Raw genomic sequence first — 27,175 nt, 5'->3', positions numbered from 1 at the left:
CCTAACAAATACCTTGCTTCCATCTCCCTTCCTCTTTTTTTATTTACTTTTTTGGGGGCCTGATTTTGCAAAGCATCACCATTGTTCACAATCTAAGAACTGACGTATATTTAGATTTTGAGGTGGAACATTAAGAGGAAATGCCTTTTTGGAAAGAGGGAATGCAGAGTTAGAATTTTAGCTTTCTTTAGAACTGAGTCTCAGGAAGACAATAATAGAGAATACGAAAAGTGAAAAAGATCCAGAGTCAAATAGATAGCCTTTTAAAATTGTTGGTAATACAAGTAATAAAATAATCATCATCGAGTAGAATTTAAAATTAGAACCTTTAGAGATTACTGATTTATTTATTTATTTATGTATTTTGTAAAAGATGGAGTCTCATTAAGATGCCCAGGCTGGTCTCAGATTCATGATCCTCCTGCCTCATCTTCTGAAGTAGCTGGAACTATAAGCCTGCACCACCATACAGTAAATTTAAAAATATGCTATGTGAGCGCGCGCGCGCACACACACACACACACACACACACACGGGATTGAATCCAGAGACACTTTACCTCTGATCTACATTCCAAGCCCTTTTAAAGTTCTTATTTTGAGACAGATTCTTACTAAGTTGCTGGCCTTGAACTTGCAATCCTGCCTCAACCTCCCAAGTAACTGGGATTACAGGTATGCACCACTATACCTAGCTAATATCCTATTTTTTCATATCATGAAAATTTAATTCCTTTGAACTAAATGCCTTAGTTTCCTATCAAGTTTTAAACATATGAATTCAGGTTTTTGTTCACAATGCTGGGGATTGAACCCAGTGCTTTGCATACATTAGGCAAGTGCTCTACCACTGAGCTACATTCCCACTCCTTTTTCAAGTTTGAGACAAGTATCATTAATTTTCCCAGACTGGTTCCAAACTCGAGATCCTCCTGCCTCAGTCTCCCAAGTAGCTGGGATTACAGGTCAGAGCTCCTGATTAGCTCTTATTTTTTATAACTAGGCTTTTGTCTTGGTCCTTATTCCAAAATTTAACTTCCAGTTTCCTGCACAGCACAGTTGATCTCTAAGTTTGGAGCCCTGCCCTGCACACAGGTGGTAGTTATAGACCCTGAGATTGTTCCAAGAGATGTCCCAATTACCATTTCCAGCCTGCTGGTCTGAATTCTAGAGTTGCATCTCCCTCTAAACTACTTGATTCTGTTTCAACTTGACTCTGTCCAGTTGTTCCCCTTATGAAATCCATTGACAACTGCTTCATGAACTATAGTTTGATACCCTGAAAAATTTTGAATATACCTATGAACAATGCCAGTGTTCTTAAGTTCCAGTCCCATCCTACTGGATGTGTTCAGGACAGGTTCTCCTTCCCTCTGGGGTATTAGCAGGCCATACTTAGACACCCGAGATGACAGATGTCTGATTCTTGATTCTATAGCATCAAGAAAATTTTAGGTTATTTTTATTGTATTCTGCTTAATAGGACAGGGACATGGGTGACATAGTCCAAAAAGATCTCTATTTGGAATTAGGGGTTTAGCTCAAGTAGAGTGCTTGTGTGGTATGTGTGAGGCTATGGGTTCCATCCCCAGGACTGTAAAGACAAGCAAAACAAAAGATTTCTGTTAGTTTAACAATGGTTGCAAAGTTTACAAGAGTTGGTACCTAAAGGGACTATTATTGTTAATTAAGAAAATTAACTCCCTTTTCAGAAGGAGCTTGCTGCCAAAACATAGGAGTCATGAAAACCACCACTACACCAAAGTCAGATGGATAAACAAAGACATCAAGATCATTGTGTTGGAGGAGGAGGTTGGGGAGTTCCCAGAGAGGAGGACCTCAACTCAGGGCAAGTGAAGTGTAAATTGTTTTTTTTTTTTTTTCCCCCACAAGAGGTGCACTTAACCACTGAGCCATATACCTAGCCCTTTACATGTTTTATTTTAAGACGGGGTCTCACGAAGTTGTTAGGGCCTCACTGAGTTGCTGAGGCTGGCTTTGAACTTGAGGATCCTCCTGCCCTCAGCCTCAAGAGTCACTGGGATTACAGTCATGTGCCACCATGCCCAGTGATACGAATGGGGTTCTCGACAAATATTGCAGAAATGAATTTAAGGATGTATTAGTTAAAGACACAAATAGAGATTTATTTAGAAAAGTAGAGGCATGTTCAAGGGATAATGTGGGCTACCTTAAGAGAAGGTGCACTTTTGGGTCACATGCTTTTCTTTTAAAGAAAACTTGGTGAAAGGTGTAGATGGGAAGGTTTGTGGGAATGACCTCAGGCTGGTGATTACAAGACAGTTTATGGTGGGGCCAGGTATGTGGCTCAGTGGTACAGTGTTTGCCTGACATGCATAAGGCTATGGGTTCAATACACAAAATGGCAGTCTGGCAATTTTCAAGATACTTAGGTTGATGTCTTCTGTATTATCTGATCAATAGATCACATTGGGAAAGTACCCTATATTATAGATTTCTGGAAAAATAACCTATGTCCTAGGTCTTGTGTCTTCCTTTGTTCAGTTTATTCTAAAAATTCATGCATTAATGGACTAATTAATAGGGTACAGAAAAATTTTTAAAGTAGTTAAATTTCCAGTAACTTTAAGATTGTAAGTGAAGATCTGTAGATTTCCCAGAAATCAGGGAGTGACAGGACTGGCAGAGAGAACTGGCTTGGGGAGCAAAGGTCTGTAAATCTTTAGCTAAGGTTTTTAGATTAAAATCATGGTTTCTTTGTCTTTTCTTTTGTCTCCTTTTTACCTATTTTTTATTTCTTTTATCCTATTTCAGTTGAACATGGAGATTTGGGCAAGTCTGCCATCATTGGCCATTTGGTCTTTAAACATAAAGGTATCCACAGGAAAAAAAAAAAAAGGAAAATTTTGAGAAGGCTGCTATGTCAGGAAATGACTCCCTTCAAGTAGCTTGGGTCTTGATTAAACTGAAAGCAGTGCATGAGATTGTGTCACCAATGATATCTCCTTGTGGAAATGTGAGATCAGCAAGTATTATGTGACTAACATTAATGTCTAGGACACAGACTTTATTGAACACATGATTACAGGCATATCTCAAACTGACTATGCTGTCCTGATTGTTGCTGCTGGTGTTAGTGAATCTGAAGCTGGTCTCTCCAAGAATAGCAGGCATATGTGCATGAACTTCTGGTTTACACACTAGGTGTGAAACAACTTTTTTTTTTTTTTTTATATAGTACTGGGGGTTGAACCCATGGTTCACACACTGAACTACATATCCACCTGTTATTGTATTTTTTTCTTTAGCTGTAGATGGACACAATATCTTTATTTTATTTATTTATTTTTATGTGGCACTGAGGATTGAACCCAGGACCTCACATGTGCTAGGCAAGTGTCTCTGCCACTGAGCTCCCTCTTTGTATTTTTTATTTTGAGACAGGTTCTCACTAAGTTACCTAGGCTGACTTCAAACTTGTGGGGTTCTCCTACTTTCGCCTCCTGAGTAGCTGGGATCATAGATGTGTGCCCTCACACCTGGCTAAAACCATTCAATTTTTATGTTCACAAGATGGATTCCACTGAACCACACACAGCCAGAAGATACCAGGAAATCATTAAGGTTATAGTCATTAAGAAATTCGGCTATAACCCTAACACAGTAGCATTTGTGCCAGTTTCTGGTTAGAATGGTAACAACATGGTGGAGTCAAGTAAACCAATATCTCTTGGTTCAACAGATGGAAGGTCATCCATAAAGAGAGCAATGCTAGTGGAATCATGCTGCATGAAACTCTGTATTTCATCATACCATCAACTCATCCAACTGACAAGCCCTTGCATTTCTCCCTCCAGGATATCTTCAAAATTAATGGTGTTGAAACTGTCCCTTATGGGCCAAGTGAGGACTGGTATGCTCAAACCTGGCATGGTGGTCATGTTGGTTCTAGTCATTCTCACAGCTGAAGTACAGTCTGTTGAAATGCAACATGAGGCTTGGAGTGAAGCTCTTCCCAGGGACAATGTGGGCTTTAATGTGAAGAATGTGTTTGTCAAAGATGTGTGTAGTGGGCTGGGGTTGTGGCTCAGTGGTAGAGTGCTTGCCTAGCATGTGTGAGGCACTGGGGAGTGAGGCTCTGGGTTTGACCCTCAGTACCACATAAAAAAATAAACAAATAAAATAAAGGTATTGTGTCCATCTATAACTAATAATATATATATATATATATATATATATATATATATATATATATATATATATATATATAAATAATTAGTTATATATATTTAAAATTTGTGTTTAGTAACAATGTGGCTGATGACAGCAAAACTGACACACCAGAGGAAGCAGCTGATTGTACCGCTCAGCTGATGATCCTGAGCCATCCAGGACAAATCTGTGCTGGCTACCCCTCTGTACTAGATGATCACAGAGCTTGCATTTCTGGCAAGTTTGCAAAACCAAAAGAAAAGATTGATTGCCATTCTGGTAAAAAGATGGAAGATGGTCCTGAATAATTGAAATTTGGTGATGCTGCCACTGATATGGTTCCTGGTTCCTGATTCCTGTTTTGATTTTCTCTGTATCCTCCTTTGGATCATCTTGCTGTTGTGACAAGACAGATAGTTGTTCCGGGTGTCATAAAAGCAGTGGACAAGAAAGCTGCTGGGGCTAGCTAGGTACCAAGTATGCCCAGAAAGCTCAGAAGGCTGAATGAATATTATCCCTATCTATCACCCCAGTCTAAAATCAGTGGTGAAAAATAGTCTCCAAACAGTTTGTCTCAATTGGCTAAAGATTAGTAAAAGTCTGGTTAATGACTAACAATGCATCATAAAATTTGCAGAAGGAAAATATTTTGTCTACCATTTATTTGTTTTTTTGAGTGTGCAGCAATTTAAATTATTAGTTTTTTAAAAATCATCTTTTATTTATTCAGTTGAGATTTGGTCTTGTTATGTTGCCTAGGCTGGTTTTGAACTTGTGGATTCAACTGATGCTTCTTTTTAGGTTCCTGGGATTACAAGTGTATGCCACAGTGCCTAGTTAGGACTTTTTATTTATTTATTTTTATTTATTTATTTTAAAGAGAGAGAGAGAGAGAATTTTAATATTTATTTTTTAGTTTTCGGCGGACACAACATCTTTGTTTGTATGTGGTGCTGAGGATGGAACCCGGGCCCCAGGCATGCCAGGCGAGCGTCATACTGCTTGAGCCACATCCCCAACCCAGACTTAGGACTTTTTAATGGAAACAACTTGATCAAGTCTGTCACAGAATTTTGAGGCCCATTAAAACAAAGCTTAATAAGAAAAATCAATACATAAATAAACATTTTAAAAAGAAGAAAGGAAAATTAATTTGTGTGGAAAAGCTCATTCCCCTAAACTTAAAAATAAGGGTTTTTTGTTTGTTTGTTTTAAACAAAGTATTTTTTATATTTATTTTTTAGTTGTAGTTCTTTAATATTTATTTTTTAGTTGTAGACACAATACCTTTATTTTATTTATTTATTTATATGTGGTGCTAAGGATCAAACCCAGGGCCTTGCATGTGATAGGTCAACACTCTACCACGGAGCCACAACCCCAGCCCCTTGAGAATAAGTTTTTGCCTAAAGCTTTTTGGGAAAGATTTGTTGAAGATGCTGACTCTCCATAATTTTTTTTTTTTAATGACAATAGTAATCACACAGGGCCTTAAAGCATGGTGTTTTTAGACATCTCTTTGTTTTAGAACTTCTATGTATGTTTAGTGCTAAGTCTGTGCCAACCATTATACTAAGCACTTTATTCATTTTTATTATTATTAACTGGGATGAACACAGAGGTGCTTTACCACAGAGCTACATCCTCAGTTCTTTTAATTTTTTATTTTGAGACAGGGTCTCACTAAGTTACTGAGTTGGCCTCCTGCAATCCTCCTGCCTCAGCCTCCCAAATCACTGGGATTACAGGTATACACCACTGTGCCCAGCTTAGCTAAGCACTTTATAACACATAACCTCATTTAATCCTCAGACAGATTAATTAACCAATTACTAAATATAAAACTGAGGCATAGATATATTAAATAACTTGTCCAAGGTCACATAGCTAAAATATGGCAGAACTAAATTCCAGTTGCTCATCTAGAGTTCTAATCACCACGTGCAGGAAAAATGTAGAAAATATTCAGGAAAAGATGAGAAATGTGCTCCATAAGAAATTTAGAAGCTTTATTATATTTTCTGAATTGTTGGTTCTGACTAGATTTTACTGGAAGGATCAACAAGGAAACATCTGGGTCCTCTAAGATCTCTGTTGTCATCTGAGAGAATTGGATGTTTCCTGGCTTGGGATTCCTGTGTGCAAGAGAATTGGGAAGTGTTTAGGGCTGGTCACCAGAAGGAAGAAAACACTACAAATCACCTACCAAATAGTGCTCTAGAAAGCTACCAGTTCATCTCTTACTGTAAGAGTTTCTATGTAGTTTTCTTCTTCTGTGGAGAACATGGCATATCATGAAAAATTAAAATAATAAAATAAATGAAATCATATTGTGAAATGCTGTTTTAATAGTATGACATTGAAAGTCTACACAAAAACCCTGAGCTGGGTGTGGTGGCAGGAGACTAGGGCAGGAGAATCACAAGTTGCCAGCCTCAGCAACTTAGTGAGGCCCTAAGAAACAGCAAGATCCTGTCTCTAAATAAAATACAAAAAAGCCACTAGGGACGGGGCTTAGTAGTTAAACGCCCCTGGGTTCAATCCCTGTACCAAAACAAATAAACAAACAAATCCTCAGACTACTGCCAGTCTCAGAATAAGTTCATATCCTTCAGGAGATACTAACCCGCCATGATAAAGTGATCTCTTCAATAACTTCCATGATACTCATTTCGGATACACTCATCACAGCCATTGTGAATTCTCAGTTTAAGTCTTTTAGTGCAGCATTTTCATTAGGGAGAATTCTAGTTTCAAGAAATATATTGCTGTACTTTAAGTTAGACAAAATCCTAGCATCAAATTATTTTAGGCTTATTTTCTTGAAGAAATATCAAAACAACATTTCCTAAAGGAATGTATCAGTAAGAATAATGAACAAAATAAAGACTGGCATTCATGATTCTGTTTCAGATTTTGAAGGTTGCTTTCAAGTTTAAAAGATCTTTTTTGGGGGGTGGGTGGGTACTGGCACTGAGCTATATTCCCAGTCTTTGTTATTTTATTTTATTTTATTTTGAGACAGGGTCTCACTAAGTTGCTGAGGCTGGCTTCAACTTTTATTCCTCCTACCTCTACCTCCTGAGTCACTGGGATTATAGGTGTGCATCATCACACCAGCCTGAAATATTTTTTAAACCTAAACTATTTTTATAAGTTTTCTTCTCTTGGAAGCCTTGTTTGCTGATTCATTCTTTCAACAAATGTTTATGGATTGCCTTGCATATGCCAGGTGCTATGTTATGTATTAGGAACATAACAATGAATTAGAATTTACCTTCAAATTCTAATCTAATCATTTTAAGCTTTTCATTCCGTATCGACACAAAATACTAGGCCTACTTTGTAATAACTTTCTTGTATTCCATACTGTGAACAGCATTTTATAACATTTTGGACACAAGAGATTCTTAATATTTGATGGTAGTGTTAGTGGAAAAATAGAACCATTGTGTTTCCTTATTCCAATCTCTAATGTGCTTTTTCATGGAGATTAAAAAAAAAAAAAAAAAAGCAAGCCCTGTTTCTCATTTCAGTCTGGGTTCTCATGACTAAATCATAACAGATTGCACTTTTCCAAGGGTGCAAATTCAGCCATCACCTTGCCTTACCAATACCCTGCACTATCTATTGTCATAAGAAGATGGATATATTAATTTGTTGGTTCTGTTGTCTATGGAATTTCAGGTAAAAGATGAATTCCCTCTCTTTTTCTCTCTCTTTTTCCAGTGCTGGGGATCACACCCAGTGCCTCAAGAATGGCACTGACCTACACTCTCAGCCCTTGGGTTCACCTTTAATGGAGTCATTACTCCCCAGTTTAATTCCCTCCCTTCCATCCTCTTCACTTGGTCCCTTCCTTGCTTCCCATTCCAAGAAGCTCCTGTTTGAATATACTTTCCCAAACCACTTACTATGACTTTAACTCAGAGGTCACAAAGTCAAATGCTGACAGGGGTCAGACAAGAAAGATAAATAAATGCTGGGGGCTGGAGCAGGAGAAGTAGGGATGGTGGCAAACCACAAACCTGAGAGGCTGGCCAGCCCACCATTGGTGTGTGAATGAAAGGTTTGGTTAACCATCTTGGAGTTTTCACAAAAGCCAAAAATCTGGATGTTTGTGTAAAATGTTCCCATTTGTAAATGTCCACTAAATCACAGACTAAAAGTATGATAGGTTTCTAAAATATCCTTGAAGAATGTGAGTTGAATTCTGTGATCCAACACTACTGTCAAGGTGAAAAGGAAAGGAGTGTAATTTGATACTGCTCTTTTTTATCAGTCTAATTAGATCTTCATTGTGCAGTTTAAAAAAGCTAATAAAATAATCCATTTTTTATGTAAGGGAGAATGAAATACATATTCAATTAAAATATTTTTCACTTTTTTTCTTTTTTTAATTGATTTTATCTTTTAAGTACTTGACAGTGGAATGCATTACAATTCTTATTACACATATAGAGCACAATTTTTCATATCTCTGTTTGTTTATAAAGTATGTTCACACCAATTCGTGTCTTCATACATATACTTTGGAAAATGATGTCCATCACATTCCACCATCATTGCTAATCCCCTGCCCCCTCCCTTCTCCTCCCACCCCTCTACCCTATCTTGGCTTCATCTACTCCCCCTCCCTACCCCACTATGAGTCAGACTCCTTATATTCAAGAAAACATTCGGCATTTGTTTTTTGGGGATTGGCTAACTTCACTTTGCATTTTCTTCTCCAACGCCATCCATTTACCTGCAAATGCCATGATTTTATTCTCTCTTATTGCTGAGTAGTACCATTGTGTATATATGCCATATTTTTTAATCCATTCAACTACTGAAGGGCATATAGGTTTATTCCACAGTTTAGCTATTGTGAGTTGTGCTGCTATAAACATTAATGTGGCTGTGTTCCTACAGTATGCTTTTTAAAAGTCCTTTGGGTACAGACCTAGGAGAGGAATAGCTGGGTCAAATTGTGGTTTCATTCCCAGATTTCCAAGGAATCTCCATACTGCTTTCCATATTGGCTGCACCAATTTGCAGTTCCACCAGCAATGTATAAGTGTGCCTTTTTCCCCATATCCTCGCCAACACTTATTGTTGTTTGTATTCATAATAGCTACCATTCTGACTGGAGCAAGATGATATCTTAGAGTAGTTTTGATTTGCATTTCTCTAATTGTTAGAGATGATGAATATTTTTTCATATATTTGTTGATTGATTGTATAACCTCTTCTGAGAAGTGTCTGTTCATGTCCTTGGCCCATTTACTGATTAGGTTATTATTATTATTATTATTATTTTGATGTTTAGCTTTTTGAGTTCTTTATATACCCTAGAGATTAGTGCCTTATGTGATGAATGATGGATAAAAATTTGCTCCCAAGATGTAGGCTCTCTATTCACCTCACAGATTGTTTCTTTTGCTGAGAAAATTTCGTGCATCTCACTGTGGTCATTTTGCAGAAGTGGGATGGACTCCTCCACCCCAAATTTGGTTTGGATGTTGAAGTGGATGATGCTACACATGCATCAGGAGAATAAAAAGGTTTACTACACAGTGAGACACTGACAGTAGGGCAGGCTTCTCAACTGGTCCATAAATGACTTAAGGGAGCAGAGAAAGGAGACTCAGGGTTTTATGGTGGTTGGGGATGGGAAGACTTCCTGCTGGCATGAAAGGCCCTGGGTTTTCTTATCAGTTGCTCAGATGTGGGGCACAAAGGGTAGTAGGGCTTGAAAACTATAATATATCAAATGTAATAAATGGAGTCCAAATTTTTATTACACATTTCCTGTCTTTACAGATTATTTTTTTTCTTGACCTTTGTAAGTCTGTGCTCCTGTCTGAGGAGTTCTGTAAGTTCTGTTCGGTTTCAATTTTCTTTAAAAAACCTTAGAGGAGCTGGGGTTGTTGCTCAGTGGTAGAGCACTTGCCTAGCACGTGTGAAGCATTGGGTTCGATTCTCACCACTGCATATAAATAAATAAAATAAAGATCCATTGACAACTGAAAAATTAAAAAAAAACCACTGGAATTAATGTTATTAGCTAAGAGGAAGTGGGAAAAATGAGTAGAAGTTGGAAGAGAGAAGGTGTGAAGTATTTATCTAGGATAATGGGAAGATGGGTTAGGAAAAATTGTATGCTTACTGAGTGTCATTAAGGGCTTACTTGAATTCATGGACATGAATTTAAGTGGGACAAGTCAGTGCCACTGCTCTTCTTTCCTTAGCAATAATCAGCTGCCAGGATACAGGCTCAGACTAGGCTGAGAATCCTATTTAATCAAATTTTGCCAAGGGAATAGGAAAAAAGAGAGGATCAAGGAACAGAGGATGTAAGCAAAGGAGTGATTATGATTTCACCATATAATTTTAGATGAGTTAAGGGGGGAAAAGTAAATATGGAGAGGTTAAAGACAGTGAAAGGGTGGTAGGATCAATGAATTAGAAGTCCATGGGGGGAGGGTCTGGGACATCATAGGAGTCAAGAGAAAGAGGGAATGATCTGGAAAGATAGGAGGTGTGTAATAAGATTTCTGACTACATTAAGTCATTTATGGAGCAGTTGGGGAGCCTGTCCTACTGTCCCCAAAGAATCTCAAACTATAAATTATGATCCTTCTGTGCTAGATTCCAAACCCCAAATCCCTCAAGGACACCACACTAGTAATTCTCTCTTCTTGTTCTGATATTATTTCTTTTGTATCATGTCCATCACAACTAAATATTTCTTCCTATTAAAAAAATCACTCTCATTTTACTCCTCCCCCTAGGAGAATTTATTAAAAGAATTGTCTATAATAGTCATCTCCAATCATTCTCCTCACATTCTTTATTATTATTTTTAGTGGCCAGGCTCCTGAAGATTGAATTCAGGGCTTCACACATGATAGGTGAGTGCTCTTCCAGTGAACTTGAGCTACATCCCCAGCTCTTTTTATTTTCTTTTTGAGACAGGGTCTTGCTAAGTTGCCCAGGCTGACCTCAAACTTGTGATCCTCCTATCTTAACTTCCCAAGTCACTGGATTACAGTCATGTGTCACCAGCTGCCCAGCCTATTTGATTTTATGTATTTATTACTTTTATTGCTTATTGCCTCCCCTCCACCCCAAAATGTAATATCTTTGAGGATAGGGATTTTTATCTATTTGTGTGTATAACCAAAACAACTTGAACTGTGTCTGGGTACTCAATAAATATTTGATGAATGAATGAGTAAAACCAGTATGATCCTTCTTTATCTTACTGAAACTGGAAACACCAGAACAAAGCTTATGTAAAAACTCAACTGAGAATGCGTAAAGGATTGCTTCTGGGGAAACCACTTCTCAAAGCAACGAGCCTGTGAGCTCTGAATGACCAAACGTTGGCACCACGTGAAAACGTGGTATGTGGGGTAAAGTGATGTTAAACCCGCATCTTCCTCCATAAAAGTCACTGGAATCAACAGCTGTTCTCCTGCTAGGGTGGCTCCTTTTTCCCTTATTTGGACCTGTCAAAAGAAAGACACCACACCCTGTGTTATGTAGCCTTAACTGAGAAGCTATGCCACGTCCCAGGTCTCTTGCCTTCACGACTGTATTTAATTTAGCCCCCCCCCCCCGCCTTTTGGATCAGGGTTCTTGGGTGGGGCCAGAAAAACTCCGAAGCTGTCTTGAAAACAACAAACCAAAAAAGAGTCGAAATTGTAAAAAACAAAAAGTACATTAAAAAAAAAAAAAGTTGAAGTAGTCCACCAGGGACACACTGAGTTTAACAGAGGGGAGCCCAGTCCTCGGTGGGCACAGAACACAGTTCTCCCAAGACGCGCGGGTCCAGTCTCTGGATGCGGCAGACACCCCTTTTCCCCACCCGACTGAACGCCGCGCTCGCGCTCGAGGTAGAACAAGCCTGTCCCCAAGGAAGAAGCCCAAAGCTTCCTTTGAATTTTGATACAACAAGCTCAGACACGTTTTGACTCAAAGGGCAGAGTCCAGAGCGAGGATCCGTCCCGCCGAAGCAGGGTGATGGGATGCTTGGCCAGGCGCAGTGCTGGGAGCGGAGAGCCCCAGCAAGTGACGAGGTCGGCTTTTACTGAGGGGTCGGCGCTCCAGCTCCAGCGGCGCACACCCCTTGCTGGCTACCATCCTCCCTTGGCGAGCTGAGCTTGCTACACTTGCGCTTCCGCGGCGCCTCCTCCTTCCTCCGCGCACCTCCCCTTTAAGCGCGAGGAGCAATTGGATTTGTGTCGGCGGAGGCGAGGTGCGACTCCCCTTTATGGCGGAGTCGGCGGCAGCCGCTCTGACAGCCAAGGCGGCTGGGCGAACAGAACAGGAGGCCGGGCCTCGGGCCGTCCGCCGCCGTCACTGCAGTGGGGCCGGGGGTAGCGCGCCGCGCGCCCGGCGGGGGCGGGAGAGTGGGCGGGCCCGACCGGGCAGGGGGCGGGGAGGCGGGGAGCCCGGCCGCCAGCGCGCTGGTCCGCCTCTGACTGCGGCGCGGCGGGGCGATGTGTGATTACCATGGCGAGGAGTCTCTGTCCGGGGGCCTGGCTAAGGAAACCTTGTTACCTCCAGGTAGGCCAGTGGCTGCCCCGCCACCCTCCTCGGGCGCACCGGGCCGCGCGCCCTCCGCGTCCCGCGGGACTCGCCCGTCCCCCTCCTTCCTCCCAGGGTCGGCGCCCGCCCGAACCCCGCTGCCCCCTGCCGTCCAGCACCTGGCGGCGCGCCCTCTCCGGTCGTCCGGGCGCCGCAGCCCCTCGGCGGCGGCGCCGCCTGCGCCCCCCATTGCTGCCCCTGTGCCTCCCGCCCTCAGCCGCTGGTCGCAGCCGGGCTCGTCCCGCCCGGGCTAGCCCTCGCGCCGGGTGCACCCTGAGAGCCCCGAGACGTGACCCGGGTGCGACCCTGCGCCCCGGGCACTGCCCCCTGCCTTGCGCCCTTTCAGTCGGAGCTTGGGACGTGCCGTCGCCTTTTCCCTGGTTTCAGTGTTCCCCCTCTCCCTTGCCGCCCCCCCCCCCCCCATTCCCTGGCTAGCTATTCCTCACTCTGTCTCGGGTCTTGAGCCAGTGGTAGGAAAGGTGGTGTGTCATTCCTCCATATTTTAGACAATTATGACAATTTGTCACATCCATGCTTCCCCAAACCCCCCAAAGCGGCGTGTGCCTCGTGCTGAGCCCCTTGGCTTGGTCTTTCCATCACACCCGTGATTTAAATGGGAGGTAGGGATGAGAAGCTCTAGGCGATGTGTGTTTGCTTTTGAAAAGGAAAGGGGACAGTGACTGGTGTGCGGATCTCCAGTACCACAGCAATGCAAACGTAATTCTCAGTCATGTCGTGTGTACTGTTCGCGTGTTAATTTTTCATGATTTCTCCTTCCACCCTCTGTTCCGCTACCAGTCTATGCTTTCGAACCCTACTACTGCCTTCATGTACTGTTTGGTCACCAGGGGGACCTAGCAGACATCGCGAGTAGCTGAACACAAATCCATCACTTCGATGGAAAAACAACTACAAATCAATGCCTCATGTGGGTCAGCAGTGTTCTGTACATTCAGAGGGCACTATTCCTTTACCGTTTGCATTAAAAGACTTAAAGGTATTGGTAGGGTAGTTTGGGTCTGCTGGTGCTTTTAAAAATTATGAAAAAAGTTGAGAAGGAACCGTCATGAGACAAGTAAACCTTATGTTTTTGTTTGAAAATTTTATGTGTTAATCATGACCCTGAGATGAGTGATGTAAGTGCAGATTGGAAGCATGATATGACAATTCATGATACTAAGGGCTAAGAATAAAACGGAATGTTCTGAATCTTTGTATCAGCACCACCAGTAGCAATTGTTCCTCAAGTAACAGTATGTATAACCCAGTCTAAAATTCCGTTTTTGGGCATGTAATCTTTTATGTGAGTTAAAAAAAAAAAAAGAAAAAGCTTTCCATACTATCCCCAACATATGATTCTTGATATATTTTAAATGTTTTTTTTAAGTAAAAATACCTAACTATCTATGTTTAATTTTTAGATTTGGTGGTAGATTTAGACTTTTTGGTTATGAACACTTTCCAGAGATGTGACTGTGACATTCTTTGATACCGAATAGCACAAGAGCTTTCAGATTAGTTTTTACAAATAGTTATGCTTCCACTGATGACAAATATTTGGCATTTCTGACTTTCTGAATTAGTACATCATTATTGCCAAAATAAGGTAAACTAGCCTGGTGTGGTGACTCACACCTATAATTCCAGCTGCTGGGGAGGCTGAGGCAGGAGTATTGCAAGTTCAAAGCCAGCCTCAGCAACTTAGGAAGACCTTGTCTCAAAATAAAAAATACAAAACAGGCTGGGGATATGGCTCAGTCATTAAGTACTTCTGGGTTCAATCCCTAGTACCAAACCAAACTGAAAACAAACAAACAAACAAACAACAAATAATGGTAAAAGGATTGGGAGTATATACTATTTTAGTAATTTATTTCGATATAAAATAATTTTTTAAAATTTTATAAGTTAGGGGCTGGGGCTGTAGCTCAGTGGCAGAGTGCTTGCCTTGCAAGTGTGAGGTACTGGGTTTGATCATCAGCACCGCATAAAAAATAAATAAATAAAGATGTTGTGTCCATTGACAACAACAACAAAAATTATAGGCTTAATAGTATTATGGTATATAGCATTATAGATCTTTAAAAATTCAAAACTTGGGGCTGGGATGTGGCTCAAGCCGTAGCGCGGTAGCACGCTCCCCTGGCATGGGTGCGGCCCAGGTTCGATCCTCAACACCACATACAAACAAAGATATTGTTTCTGCCGAAAACTAAAATGTAAATAAAAAATTTAAATAAAAAAAATTTCAAAACTTGGGAACTGGAATTCCAGGCAACTAGTGTTTTAAACATTATCTTAGCATTTATTCTATTAATTTTCTTGTTAGTTATTCCTCACCATAGTTTCAATTTAACTAATTTTTAAAATAGGCATTCAAATTACTTAGCTGCCAGGGCTGGGGTTGTAGCTCAGTGGCAGAGAGCTTGCCTAGCATGCATAAAGCACTGGGTTCAACCCTCAGCACCACATAAAAGTAAATAAATAAAATAAAGGCATGCTTTCCATCTACAACTTCAAATTAAAAAAAAATTACTTAGTTGCCATACCTTCTTCTATTTCCTGTTGACAAATAAGTGCTTTTTATACTTTCTTTACTACTAGGTGCTTCAACCTCAAAAATCGTTTGGGCAAAGTCAAAATAAAATATTTTCAACTGAGACTGTTGTAGTTAATTTTTCAGCCACTGAAGTTTAATTTACATGGTACTTCCTTTTCCTTTTTTTTTTTTTTTAATCTTTGGAGCATCAATTTTGTAAGACTTGTGAGAAACACATGTACTAAGAACCATCTTTGCTATCACAGAAACATGGGAGACAGGACAGAGAAGAGCAGGTCAAGGGGAAGTGTCCCAGGAAAAACCGTCTCTGATGTCTCTCCCAAGCTGGGGGCAGAAGAACCCTCCTATCTCCAGGTGGCTCTAGATGTACTGGTGACTGGAATCATGCTCAGAAGCCCAAGGCAATTCACTCACCTCCTTCCTGTACCTGTTTAAGTCTATGCCTGACTAATGCTTATGTGGTGATGTCAAGATCCATAAAGCTCAGGGACCTATGGCCATCCATTCATTTTATCTGTGTCTTAGCTGTCCACTTTTATTAAGCCACTTTGTTCCTGAATCCAGGGCCCATTTGCCCTCCATTCATTGGAGCCATTGTTTCTGAATCCAGGGCCTGTCTTCTGAGCTGTACAACATGGCACACATCAAGATATTCATAAACTACAGGTGGCAGTCCTAGGCCTCCCTTCCAGCCCTTCTGTTGTCACGGGCACAGGCTTTGGTCCTACCATGGGCTTGTCTGGTGGAAAGAGAATTTTCTTTAGATGATGTTTCCTTGGAGGACTTGCTGTCCTTACCTCCTACCTACTGAAGCTCAACTAGGAACTGAGTAGGGGGGTGCACAGGGAAATGTTGGGGGTGCTATTCTGAGAGTGGGGTGGGAGGGTCCTCACAGGCAGTCTGCAGTAAGGAATGGCAGGCAGGCTGGGTCTTGGCCTGCCCATCTGTCCTGATTGCTTACCCTCCTCAGGCCACTGATGTTCAGACAGCAAGAAGAGGAAGGTGTGGAGAGGAGGCTTACTAACACTCCTCTTCAAGAGGTGAGGGAAAGTGGAAGGATCTGCAGGAGGAAAGCAAGGCCCAACCTCCAGATGCACAGGCCTAACTGGGGTTCTCTGAGGTTAGCGCATAACATATGTAGCCATAGCATCATTAAATTTTCTTTTTAATAAAAGTACCCAGGTTTTGTATGGGCTGTATCCCATGCCAAACATAATCATCATTATTGTGGGGTGTAGGTCATCAGGAAATAGCTGGCTAAGTTGAATAAGCCTTATCCAGGCTTAGCCACAGGTGCCCCATGATTTGGCCTACCAATGGGCCTCTGTGTGGAATTGACAGTAAATGACAGATGACACTTAACACTGAGGAGCAAATGGGAGGAGGATATTGTATCCTGTGTGCAGAATCTGTTCCTTCAGCTGCACACAGATGTTTGCTTTGAATGGGAGGCAACCTGTGACCATGAAATATAGGAGGACACCCAGGTTCCAGATATCTGTTGCAGAGTCATCATTTTACTTGCTGGTAGAGTTCTGGGGCACAGTATGGGAGAGTGCTGCAAAACATGTTCAGTTTCTGCTCAGCTGTGAACCTGTGACTCAGGTCAAAGTCACAGAGTTGGATGTTTGCTCTGGCATTCACCAGGATGTTCTCTGGCTTTGGGTCTCTGTGCACGATGCACTTCTCATGGCAGTAGTGCACTGTGCATGTGATCTGACTGAACACTCCCTGAGCCTCCTGCTTCTCTATGCCAGCAGCCTCCAGGATGGGGAGCAATAGCTGTCCCCCACTCACATGTTCCATCCTGATGTAGATGTTTTCACTGGTTTCGCTTGAAATAGCTGGATCACATTTGGGTGTTTCACAGTCTCTATTATATACACTTTGGATATAATAAAGGGGAAGTTCTCCTTTGCCCGTGACAGTACTTTCATAGCCACCTCTGTACCTATTAGGATATGGCAAGCCAATTTCACTTGGGCAAAGCTGCCTCTGTCCCATGTCCTTCAGGACACTATCCTTAAAGGAGGAGCTGAACTGTCACACTTATTCCTTCAGTAGAGTCACTATTCTCACTACCAATCATAATAAGAAACACCAATGATGCTAGCTAAAAAGAAAACAAAAAGGGGTTAAAGTTGTAGCCTAGTGATAAGAGCGCTTGCTTAACATGTGTGAGGCACTGGGTTTGATCCTCAGTACTACACAAAAATAAATAAAGGTATTGTGTTCATCTACAACTAAAAAAAAATTTTAAAAAGAAAATATAAAAAAAGAGGGAAAAAAACAAAACCTAAAAGAAAACAAAATTAAAAACTCAAACCAGGCTAGGGTTGTAGCTCAGTGATAGAGCACTTACCTAGCATGTGTGAGGCACTGGGTTCAATTCTCAGCACCGCATATAAATAGGTAAAATAAAGGTCCATCAAGAACTAGAAAAAAAATATTTAAAAAAACCCTCAAATCAAAGAAACCCCCAAACCAAATAAGCTCACTATCTGAGTTCAACAGGTCATCAACCAAGAGCTCTCCATGCTTATGGACAAAAAAAAATCATCCACAGACAGGGTTCTTATAGGTGGTTGTTGAAATTCCTTTACACTTGTACTTTGTGAGGTCAGATCCTGAAATGGCCCAGTCACAGCCAGGCATAATCCACAGTAGTTGTCTCACTTTTTGGCCTCCAGGACCTTTTACACTTCATTAATAAAAATAAGAAAGGACTTCCAAAGCTTTTTTACTTCAATGAGTTATGGGAACTGACATTCCCCTTGCTTAGAAATTAAAAACCTGTAGGACGTTTTAATGACTTTTTCATTTTGAGCCCAAAAATCTGTTATAATGTGTGGCTTTTAAATACCTCATCATACTACACTCAAGGTATTCAATTCCGTTTTCTTTTAACTTGGACTGATTGGTGTCAAAAGGATAGTAGCACTTTATTCACCTTGTGTTCCCTAAGACACTGTAAGGATGTTGTTAACATCTATGGGGCTGAGAGGAAGGGACTATGCGTCATAATTTCCATAAGGTCCTCATCAGATTTCTCATTAGAAACCCTGAAGCCTAGGAGGCAGTGGGTTGATATTCGAAGAGATGAAAGACAAAACCTGTTGGCCAAGGATTCTTTGGTCAGCAAAATTGTCCTTTCCATAAGGGGGAGAAATGGAGGAATTTCTAGATTCTTTGGTTCTTTTGTGCTGATGTAAGAAAATACTTTAGACTGCATAATTTATTAACAAATACACTCACAGTTCAGGAGGGTAGCACGTCTGAGGTCTAGGCAACAGGGGACTCTGTGTATGGAGAGGGATGGCTTTCTCCTTCTAATGTGGCACCTTGTTGCTGTGTCCTCATATGGTAGAAAGGCCAGAAGGGTTCAACTCACCAACTCAAGCTCTTTTTCTTTCTTTTTATTTATCTGGTGTACTGGCAATTGAATCTAGTGCTTTGCACATGCTATGCAAGTGCTCTACCACTGAGCTATATCCCCAAACCTCTTCACTTTATTTTGAGAAAGGGTATTGCTAAGTTTTTCAGACTGGCCTCAAAGATGACCTCCTGCCCCGGTGTCCTAAGTAGCTGGGATTACAAATGTATGCACCACACCAATTTAATGAATGTACTTTTTTATATGTGTGCAGTGCTGGGGATTGAACCAGGACCTTGTACATGCTAGACAGGTGCTCTTTTATAAAGGTATACTTTCTGTCCGTGAGGTTTGGACCCTCATGGCCTAAGCACTTCCTGAAGGCCCTACCTCTAAATATTGTTGCAATGCTGTTGAAGTTTCAATAAGAATTTTGGAGGGATGTACATATTCAAACCACAGCACTAGATAAACAAGAACAGAGGGAGTTGATCAACACTAGGATGTGCCCCTCCGTGAAGGGAGTTCTTCAGGTTGAATAGAAGGACTTAGACAGGAACTCAGAGCTGTATGAAGACAGATCTCTGGTAAAGACAAATTTGTGAGGGTCATAATTAGTAGTGCCACTTTTGTTTTCCACGTGATTTAAGAAACCAATATTGTTGGGCTGGAGTTGTGGCTCATTGGTAGAGCGTTTGCCTGGCATGCATGAGGCCCTGGGTTCAATCCTCAGCATTACATATAAATAAATAAAATAAACAGATCCATTGACAACTAAAACAAAAACAAAACAAAAAATAAACAAACCAATGTTGCAAAAACCCCAATTATTAGTCTATGTTACTGAATAACAGTGCATACACATGCAGTTTTGTGATATCAGTAGCTAAGGGGAGAGGGGATAGATGTATATATAGAAGGAACATTTTGTATGTTATTGAAGTTAGGCTGCTATAGATTCACATCAGAGTAGCATCTTTTTCTCATGTTAAATGGAACTTCTACAAAGAAATAGTTATAGGTCATACCTAAACTGAAGAGTATAAGAATTAAAATATTTTACTATAAAAACAAACAACTGAGCTGGGTGTAGTGTTATATGCCTATAATTCCAGTGACTCAGGAAGCTGAGGCATGAGGATCTCAATTTTAAGGCCAGTCTGAACACCTTACAAAGGCCCTAAGCAACTTAATGAGACCCTGTCTCAAAATAAAAAAGGGCTGGGGACTTAACTCAGTGGTAAAGCACCCCTGGGTTCAATTCCCAGTACCAAATAAATAAACTAAAGAGGATAATAATCACACAAGGAGGGACCAAAAAAAGCAATAAGACATATAGGAAACAATGGCATAAACCAATCCTCCCTTATCAGGAATTCCTTTAAGTGAAAATGCAACAAAAATCAAGACAGGGAGTGGTAGAATGGTCAGAAAACAGGATGCAACTTTCACTCTGAGGAAGAGCGTCCAACGCTGGTAGGATCTAGGGAAGCATGTTCTGAGTAGATAGACAAAGATAGCAAGGACAAAGGTCCTGCACATAGAGGGATGGAAATACAAGAAGGCCTTAGTGTGTAACCCCAGCAATGGATGGAGTGGGACCAAGTGGAGAGCTAAACAGTAGCAGAGTAAAGTCATAAGGGGAGCTGAGTGTTCTTGCTTCCACTTGGCAGATGAGAAAACCAAGGCTCAGGGAAGTTGAGCCATTCTGTTGAGGTGCTCTTTTGCATCATGGTTCCAGAGTCGTCACTTCCCCAAATACTGTATCTGGGTCAGACCCTCACATGTTGAATCACCACCTTCTAGGTGTCTATTTAAGATATTGTTGCAAAAGACATAGATATTCAGATATGCAGGTTAAATACATTTAGTAATTTATTTTTTCCAGCTCTTCACTGAATAAATCAGTAGAGGCTCTGCTCCTCAAAATATATCTGGCCCATCTTCTTAATAGTCACCAAGGGATTTTCTAAAGCATCTAGCCAGATGAGTGTTTTGCCCTTCTTCAATTTGACTTGAGTCAATTACTAAGCAAGAAAACCAATCTGTGGACTGAAATTTCTGATATATATATATATTTTAGTTGTAGATGGACACAATGTCTTTATTTTTATTTATTTATTTTTATGTGGTGCTGAGGATTGAACCCAGGGCCACATGCATGCAAGGCAAGCTCTTTACCACTGATCTATAACCTCAGCCCTCTTTCCTTTTTTTAAGTTGTTTTTTCTGAGCTATTTTGTCAGAGTGATAGAAAGCTGACCAATACTGCTGAGGCCATTGGCTCAACTCTGTCAGGCCCTACAGGACAAGGCTGTAGAAGAAGGCCCCAGGCCCTATCTCTGAGCCTTTCTGTTCTATCCTAGGGGCTGAGTTTCCTGCTCTGTTTACCCAGGATGACAAACAGTCCTGCCTTTGCCTGCCATGTTCAGCATTTTTGTTACCTCCTTGCTAACAAAATAAAGTGTATGTTCTCAATGAGCTTTGGGGCAAAAAGGCCAAGTTAATTGGAAATTCTGTTTCGCCTTAGTGTGGAGAGGGAGATGTTTACAGAAAAATGGATCTGATCCATTGCTTTTGCTTACACGCCTGGGTTCCTACTAGGACAACATTGGTAACTGAGCCACTTCCAGGTTCATTTGACAAATATCACTCACCGATAACAGTCCCAGACAAAGGGGATGAATTGCACAAATCTGCCTCCTTCAATATCCCTTCTGTCATAAGCAAAGCTTCCAAACATCCATCAGCTCACACTTATGAAATGGACGTGTCTGCCCATAGCCACTAGCCTGCTTGGAGAGTTCTATTTCCTTTAGAGGCTATTTGTTCAGGCTGCCCATTATAATCAACAGGAACTTGTTAAAAATATGAATTCCTGGGCCCCATCCAGGATCTACTGAGTCAGGCATGATAAGTGTGCAAATGGGGAATTTGCATTTTGAACAACCGTCTGAGTCTTTCTTGCGTGACTGGCTTTGAGGCTGGCTTTGAACTCCCTGCTCTGCACTGGAAAGCTGTGTTATTTGAGGCAAGCTGTTTGCTATTTCTTGGCCTCAGTTTCCTAAAATTGAAGGAATGGAGTGATAATCAATTTTTAGAGGCAATAGGTTTCATTGGCAGATGAGGTGGGGCTCTACCGGAGAGACTACAGCCATTAAATGTTATGTCCTATTACTGAACATGGCTGAGTTCATTATGAGGGGAACAAAGAAGACAACAACAAAAAAGCTTGTTTTTCACCTGCAGAAAGTGCTTGCATTTGAAACGGGGATTCAGTGCTCCCTCCCAGTCTCCCCACTTCTTTTGTATTTTTCTTGAGAATAAAATCATGTTCCTTGAGGAACAATGTGAGGCATGAGAACAAAGCTGAGTTCTGTTTACATTTGTGCATCTAGTTTATTATGACCTTGAAAAGTTACTTACTTTTTGGTTCTTCTGTTTCCATATCACAAAATGGAGATTGGCATTCTTATCAGAGAACATGACATCAGTATCATTGGGTGAGCTAGATGAAGCTGAATCTGTTTTGTGACACCTTTACTACATTTTTAAGAGAAGCATGTGAAGTTAAATGATAAATACAAATAGAGAAATACATTGAATCCCTTCAACTAGAGATTCCAGGTTTTCTAGCCCTGCCTTTGACTTATTGAACATTTTTTACCTAGGTGCTATGACTCCATTGATTCAGTCAGTTACTTTGTACATATTTATTAGATGCCTGTCATGTCAGAAACTACATGAGGTAATGGAAATTCTGAGGGAGCTAAGCAAACATTTTTGTGGTCCTCATGCAGTTTAATTTCTAGTCAAGGAAATTAATCACATAATCTCAGGAATTTATGGTAACAGTAAGTGTTATAAAGGAAAAGAGCAAAGGCTTACTGAAAAACTATTTTGTGTTCATTCTCCTTTTCTTTTTTACTGTGCTGGGAATCAAACCCAGGTCCTTGTTCATGTTAGGCAAGTGCTTTACCGCTGAGCTACATCCCCAGCCTTTAGCCAAAGTATTTTAAAATCTATCTCAGACATCACATTATTTTATCCAAATGCTTTCATATACATATCTAAAAGATAAGAATATTTTCAGCCATAATCATAATACCTCTGTTATGCCTAACAAAATTAATAACAGTTTTTCTTATTTCCCCCCCACCTTCTTACTAGTTGTGCATCATATCTTGAGACTACTTGCTAACTTTGATTTGCTATGGAGAGGGTCTGTTATGATTTGAAAGGGTCTCTTTGGCAAAAACAAAATAAAAAGCTCTTTCCTTACCAGCTAGTTTATGTCAGAAATTTTTACATGAGGGGAAACTAATTCTCATTTCATGTTTTAGGAGATGTTTTAAAATACAAATGTTTGGGGTCTCACCAGAGCTGCGGAGCTGTGGAGCCGTTTGCTCCAGTTTAAAGAAAGAAGATTCAAAAAAGATACATAGATTTTCCTGAAGATAGGGTCTTACTAAGTTGTTGAAGCTGCCCTTGAACTTGTGATTCTCCTGCCTCAGTCTCCCAAGATGCTGGAATGATAGGAAGGATTCCTCATTGTGAACCAAGGTTACTTCTTTTGAGCAAGAAAAGTCTTAAGCTTGACTTCAGATCATTGAGTGGGAAGAGCAGCCAACCAGCTAATATGTGCTAATATGCAATAGGTTGTAGGCTCAGGAGCATAATTGGTAGTAGATTCTGGGGGGTAAGTCACAGAAGGCTAAACACGTTTTTAAAGGCTGCCATCAGCAAGCTGAGCCAATAGAACCAAAAGCTAGTCAGTTTTGAAGTTCTAAGGGAAGATTTCTACTGCTTACCAGGTCTTGAGCCCTATAGAGCCAGGCCCTCCTGAAGGAAATATTACTTTGTCCACCACCTTTGTTTATCCAAGGCTTATGGGGTTTACAACTGTCCTGGCAGACCTCCACAAGGAGGCTAACTGTCCCATCTGTCTGAAGCGCTTGAAAAACCCAGTGACGATCCATTATGGGCATAACTTCTGCCTGTCCTGCATCAGTCTGTCCTGGAAGGATCTAAAGAATAGTTTCCCCTGCCCTTTTTGCCACTTTCAGTGTCCAGAAAGGAAGTTCAGGAACAATTACCAGCTGAGTAACTTGACTGAAATTGCTAAGCTACTCCCATTACTAAGAAGCAAGAGAAAAAGACAGGAAGGAAAGTTTATATGTGAGAAGCACAAACAAGCTCTGACTTTTTTCTGTCAGAAAGACCTAGAGGTTTTATGTCCGCAGTGCCGTTTCTCCATTGATCACCAGCATCACACTATTTGGCCCGTAAAGAAGGCTGCCCTCTATCACAGGAAAAAATTGGAGTGCTACATTGACCCATGGAAGGAGAGAGTGGAACAAATTGAAAAAACGATTAGTATGCAAAGTAGAAAATCCCTGGAAGTGAAGAAAAAGGTAGAACATAGGAGAGAAGAACTCAAATCTGAATTTGAACAAATTGCATTGTTTCTCCAAAATGAGCATGAGAGTGCTCTTAGACAACTACAAGATGAAGAGATGGATATTTCAGAGAAACTGCAGGACAACTTGATACAGCTTTCAGATCATGCCTCCTCATTAAAATATCTGTTGAAGGAGATAGAGAGCAAATATGTAAAATCAGAAGTGAAATTACTGGAAAATGAGTATCTACCACAGATATGAAACCTCAAAATGCCCTGAAACTTTTTCATTCAAATTAAAAGATTATGTTTACCAGCTTCCTCCACAATATTCTGGCCTAAGTAGAATTATCAAGCAATTTCATGTAGATATAGTTCTAGATCCTGAAACAGCCCATCGGAACCTTATTATCTCTGAAGACAGAAAAAGTGTGCAATATAGAAGTATGAAAATAAGACCTAATCATTCCAGAAGATTTTATCTCTGCCTGGCTGTTCTAGGTTCTGAGGGATTTCATTCTGGCAGACAGTACTGGCAGGTAGAAGTGAAAGACAAGCCTGAATGGATTGTGGGTGTCTGTAAACAGACTCTTTATAGAAGAAGGAAGATTCAAAGACAAACAGTTGTAGTACAGGATGGATTATGGGGAATTGGGCATTGTAGTCAGACTAATTATGTTGTATTGGGTTCTGAGGAAATTAGTATTCTCCCAAAAGTAACACCTAGTAAGATTGGAGTTTTTTAGACTCTGAAATGGGTGAGGTTTCCTTTTGTAATATGGATGATAGAGCTCTTCTCTATACTTTTGATAATGATTTTACAGAAAAGCTTTGGCCTTATTTCTGCACTGGAACTGACTCAAAACCTCTTAAAATCTGTACAGTAACAGATTCTGATTGGTGATGTATTCGAAGATTTCTTTTTCTTTCAGTTAGTGGATATAACTGAGCCAGTGAATCTTGTTGACAGTTGCATTTTCAAAAAATGTTTTTACTATAAAAAACAGTGACTATTATTTCATATAAAATTTTAAGCAAGTTCATAAAAATGTAGTTCCTGATTTATAGGCATACTATGGGGTCTAATTAGGAAATGCTTTAGAAATTCTTAGATAAAATATTTGGGAAAAATGTATTACTTTGGAAAGTATAACTTCAATGATTGTTAATAAAAGTGAATTAGATTTTTTTTTCTGGTATTTGCCTATATATTTTCCCTATAAGAAAAATAAAGCCTTTATGAAATGCAAAAAAATAAAAAATGAAATACAAATGTTTGGTTTAAGTAACATTTCTGCAAAAATGTGTTTATTTTTTTCTTTTTTTGGCGGGGGGTGGGGTGGGAGTGCATGAGTGAGTACTGGGGATTGAACTCAGGCACTCAACCACTGAGCCATATCTCCAGCCCCTGTTTTGTATTTTATTTAGAGACATGGTCTCACTGAGTTCCTTTAGTGTCTCGGTTTTGCTGAGGCTGGCTTTGAACTTGTGATCCTCTTGCCTTAGCCTTCTGAGCCGCTGGGATTACAGGTGTGTGCCATAGTGCCCAGCTGCATGAATGTATTTTAATTTGGAACAAAGCTAAAGCTATTCAACAGGTATCAGAGGTGTTGTTTTGCTTTTGGGTAGGAGAAGGGGTAAAGAGTACAGGAAGGAATGGATTGATTTCAAAAAGGAGGAAGGGAATAAGAGCCTGGAAAGAAGAGACGGAGGTTTGGGAGACCAGATTTCTATCTTGCAGTTTTTCTATTTGTTTTTGGCCAAATGAACTCAAATATCGGTTATGTCCTGAAGTGTTCAGACCTTAGGCTTGCAAATTTCCTTCTTTTCCTGTTATTTACAGGAGAAAACTTTTAAGCATACATATAAAGGAGCTTCATTCTTAGTGTTTTTATTAATCCAGATATCACTGCATTAGTTTATGACACTTAAAGCATTTAGCCTTTTGTAATTAATGATATAATTTCAGCTGTAATAGGCATTCATGGACTATTGTGGACACCTAATTACTGTGTATACCCTTGTTCATATAGAAAAAATGATTTTACTGCTTGTGAAGAAAAGAACTTTGTGGAATATCCATGCAGTAGAATACTATTCATCAATAAAGTCAAATGAAATACTGATACATATATGAACATGGATGAAAATTGAATATATGAAACAAGATAGTTACAAAAAAATATAATCTGGGGCTGGGGCTGTAGCTCAGTGGCAGAGTACTTGCCTAGCACCAGTGAGGCACTGGGTTCAATCCTCAGCACCACATAAAAATAAAAAAGACGTAATATCCATCTACAACTACCCAAAAAAACCCCAATATATATATTTTTTTCTGTGATTCCATTCACACAAAGTGTTTCAAGCAGGCAAATCTATTCAGATAGGAAATAGATTATTAATAACCTGGAGCTGGGGGAAAATGAAGAGTGAGTACTGAGGGCTGGGGTTGTGGCTCAGTGGTAGAGTGCTTACCTTGCACATGTGAGGCACTGGGTTCTATCTTTAGCACCACATAAAATAAATAAATAAAAGTATTGTGTTCATCTACAACTCTCTCTCTATATATATGTGTGTGTGTGTGTGTGTGTGTGTGTGTGTGTGTATGTGTGTGTGTGTATACACTCGCACACATTTTTTTTTAAAAAGTTAAGTACTGATGGGTAGGAGGTTTTTTTGTTTGTTTGTTTCGTTTTGTTTTTTGTTTTTTGTTTGGTACCAGGGATTGAACTCTGGGGCACTTGACCATTGAGCCACATCCCAGTCCTATTTTGTATTTTATTTAGAGATAGGGTCTTACTGAGTTGCTTAGCATGTTGCTTTTACTAAGATTGGCTTTGAACTCATGATCCTCCTGCTTCAGCCTGCAAGCTGCTGGGATTATGGGTGTGCACCACCAAGCTTGGCGAGTAGGAGGTTTTTGAGGAGAGGAGATGGAAATGTTTTAAAATTGATAGTGGTGACAGTTGCACAACTCTGAATTGTATACATTAAACAAGTATGGTATGTGAATTATATCTTAAGAAAGCTGAAAAAGAAGGGAGGAAGGAAGAGAAAGGAAATGAGTTTAT

At 40.3% G+C, this 27,175-nt stretch overlaps 1 protein-coding gene and 2 pseudogenes across 3 annotated transcripts in view; all 3 read left to right on the top strand.

Moving 5' to 3' along the window:
• The first annotated feature begins 1,635 nt into the window (after window positions 1–1,635).
• Window positions 1,636–4,701, top strand: LOC143404346 (elongation factor 1-alpha 1-like; annotated as a pseudogene).
• Window positions 4,702–12,640: 7,939 nt separating this feature from the next.
• Dipk1a (divergent protein kinase domain 1A) overlaps window positions 12,641–27,175 on the top strand; it is a 107,111-nt gene continuing 92,576 nt past the window's right edge. For all 3 annotated transcript variants that reach the window (XR_013091977.1, XM_076863474.1, XM_076863475.1), the window contains exon 1: window positions 12,641–12,749. Coding sequence is in view for 2 of the 3 variants with exons in the window: in XM_076863474.1 (XP_076719589.1) it covers window positions 12,696–12,749 (54 nt within the window). In the remaining variant the exon portion in view is untranslated. The remainder of the gene's footprint in view (window positions 12,750–27,175) is intronic.
• On the top strand, window positions 23,593–25,008 carry LOC143403410 (tripartite motif-containing protein 60-like; annotated as a pseudogene).

The sequence above is a fragment of the Callospermophilus lateralis genome, chromosome 7, assembly GCF_048772815.1.
Source record: "Callospermophilus lateralis isolate mCalLat2 chromosome 7, mCalLat2.hap1, whole genome shotgun sequence".
Lineage (NCBI taxonomy): Eukaryota > Metazoa > Chordata > Mammalia > Rodentia > Sciuridae > Callospermophilus > Callospermophilus lateralis.
Note: the sequence above shows the minus strand (reverse complement) of the source record. Positions and strands in the feature narration are given on the sequence as shown.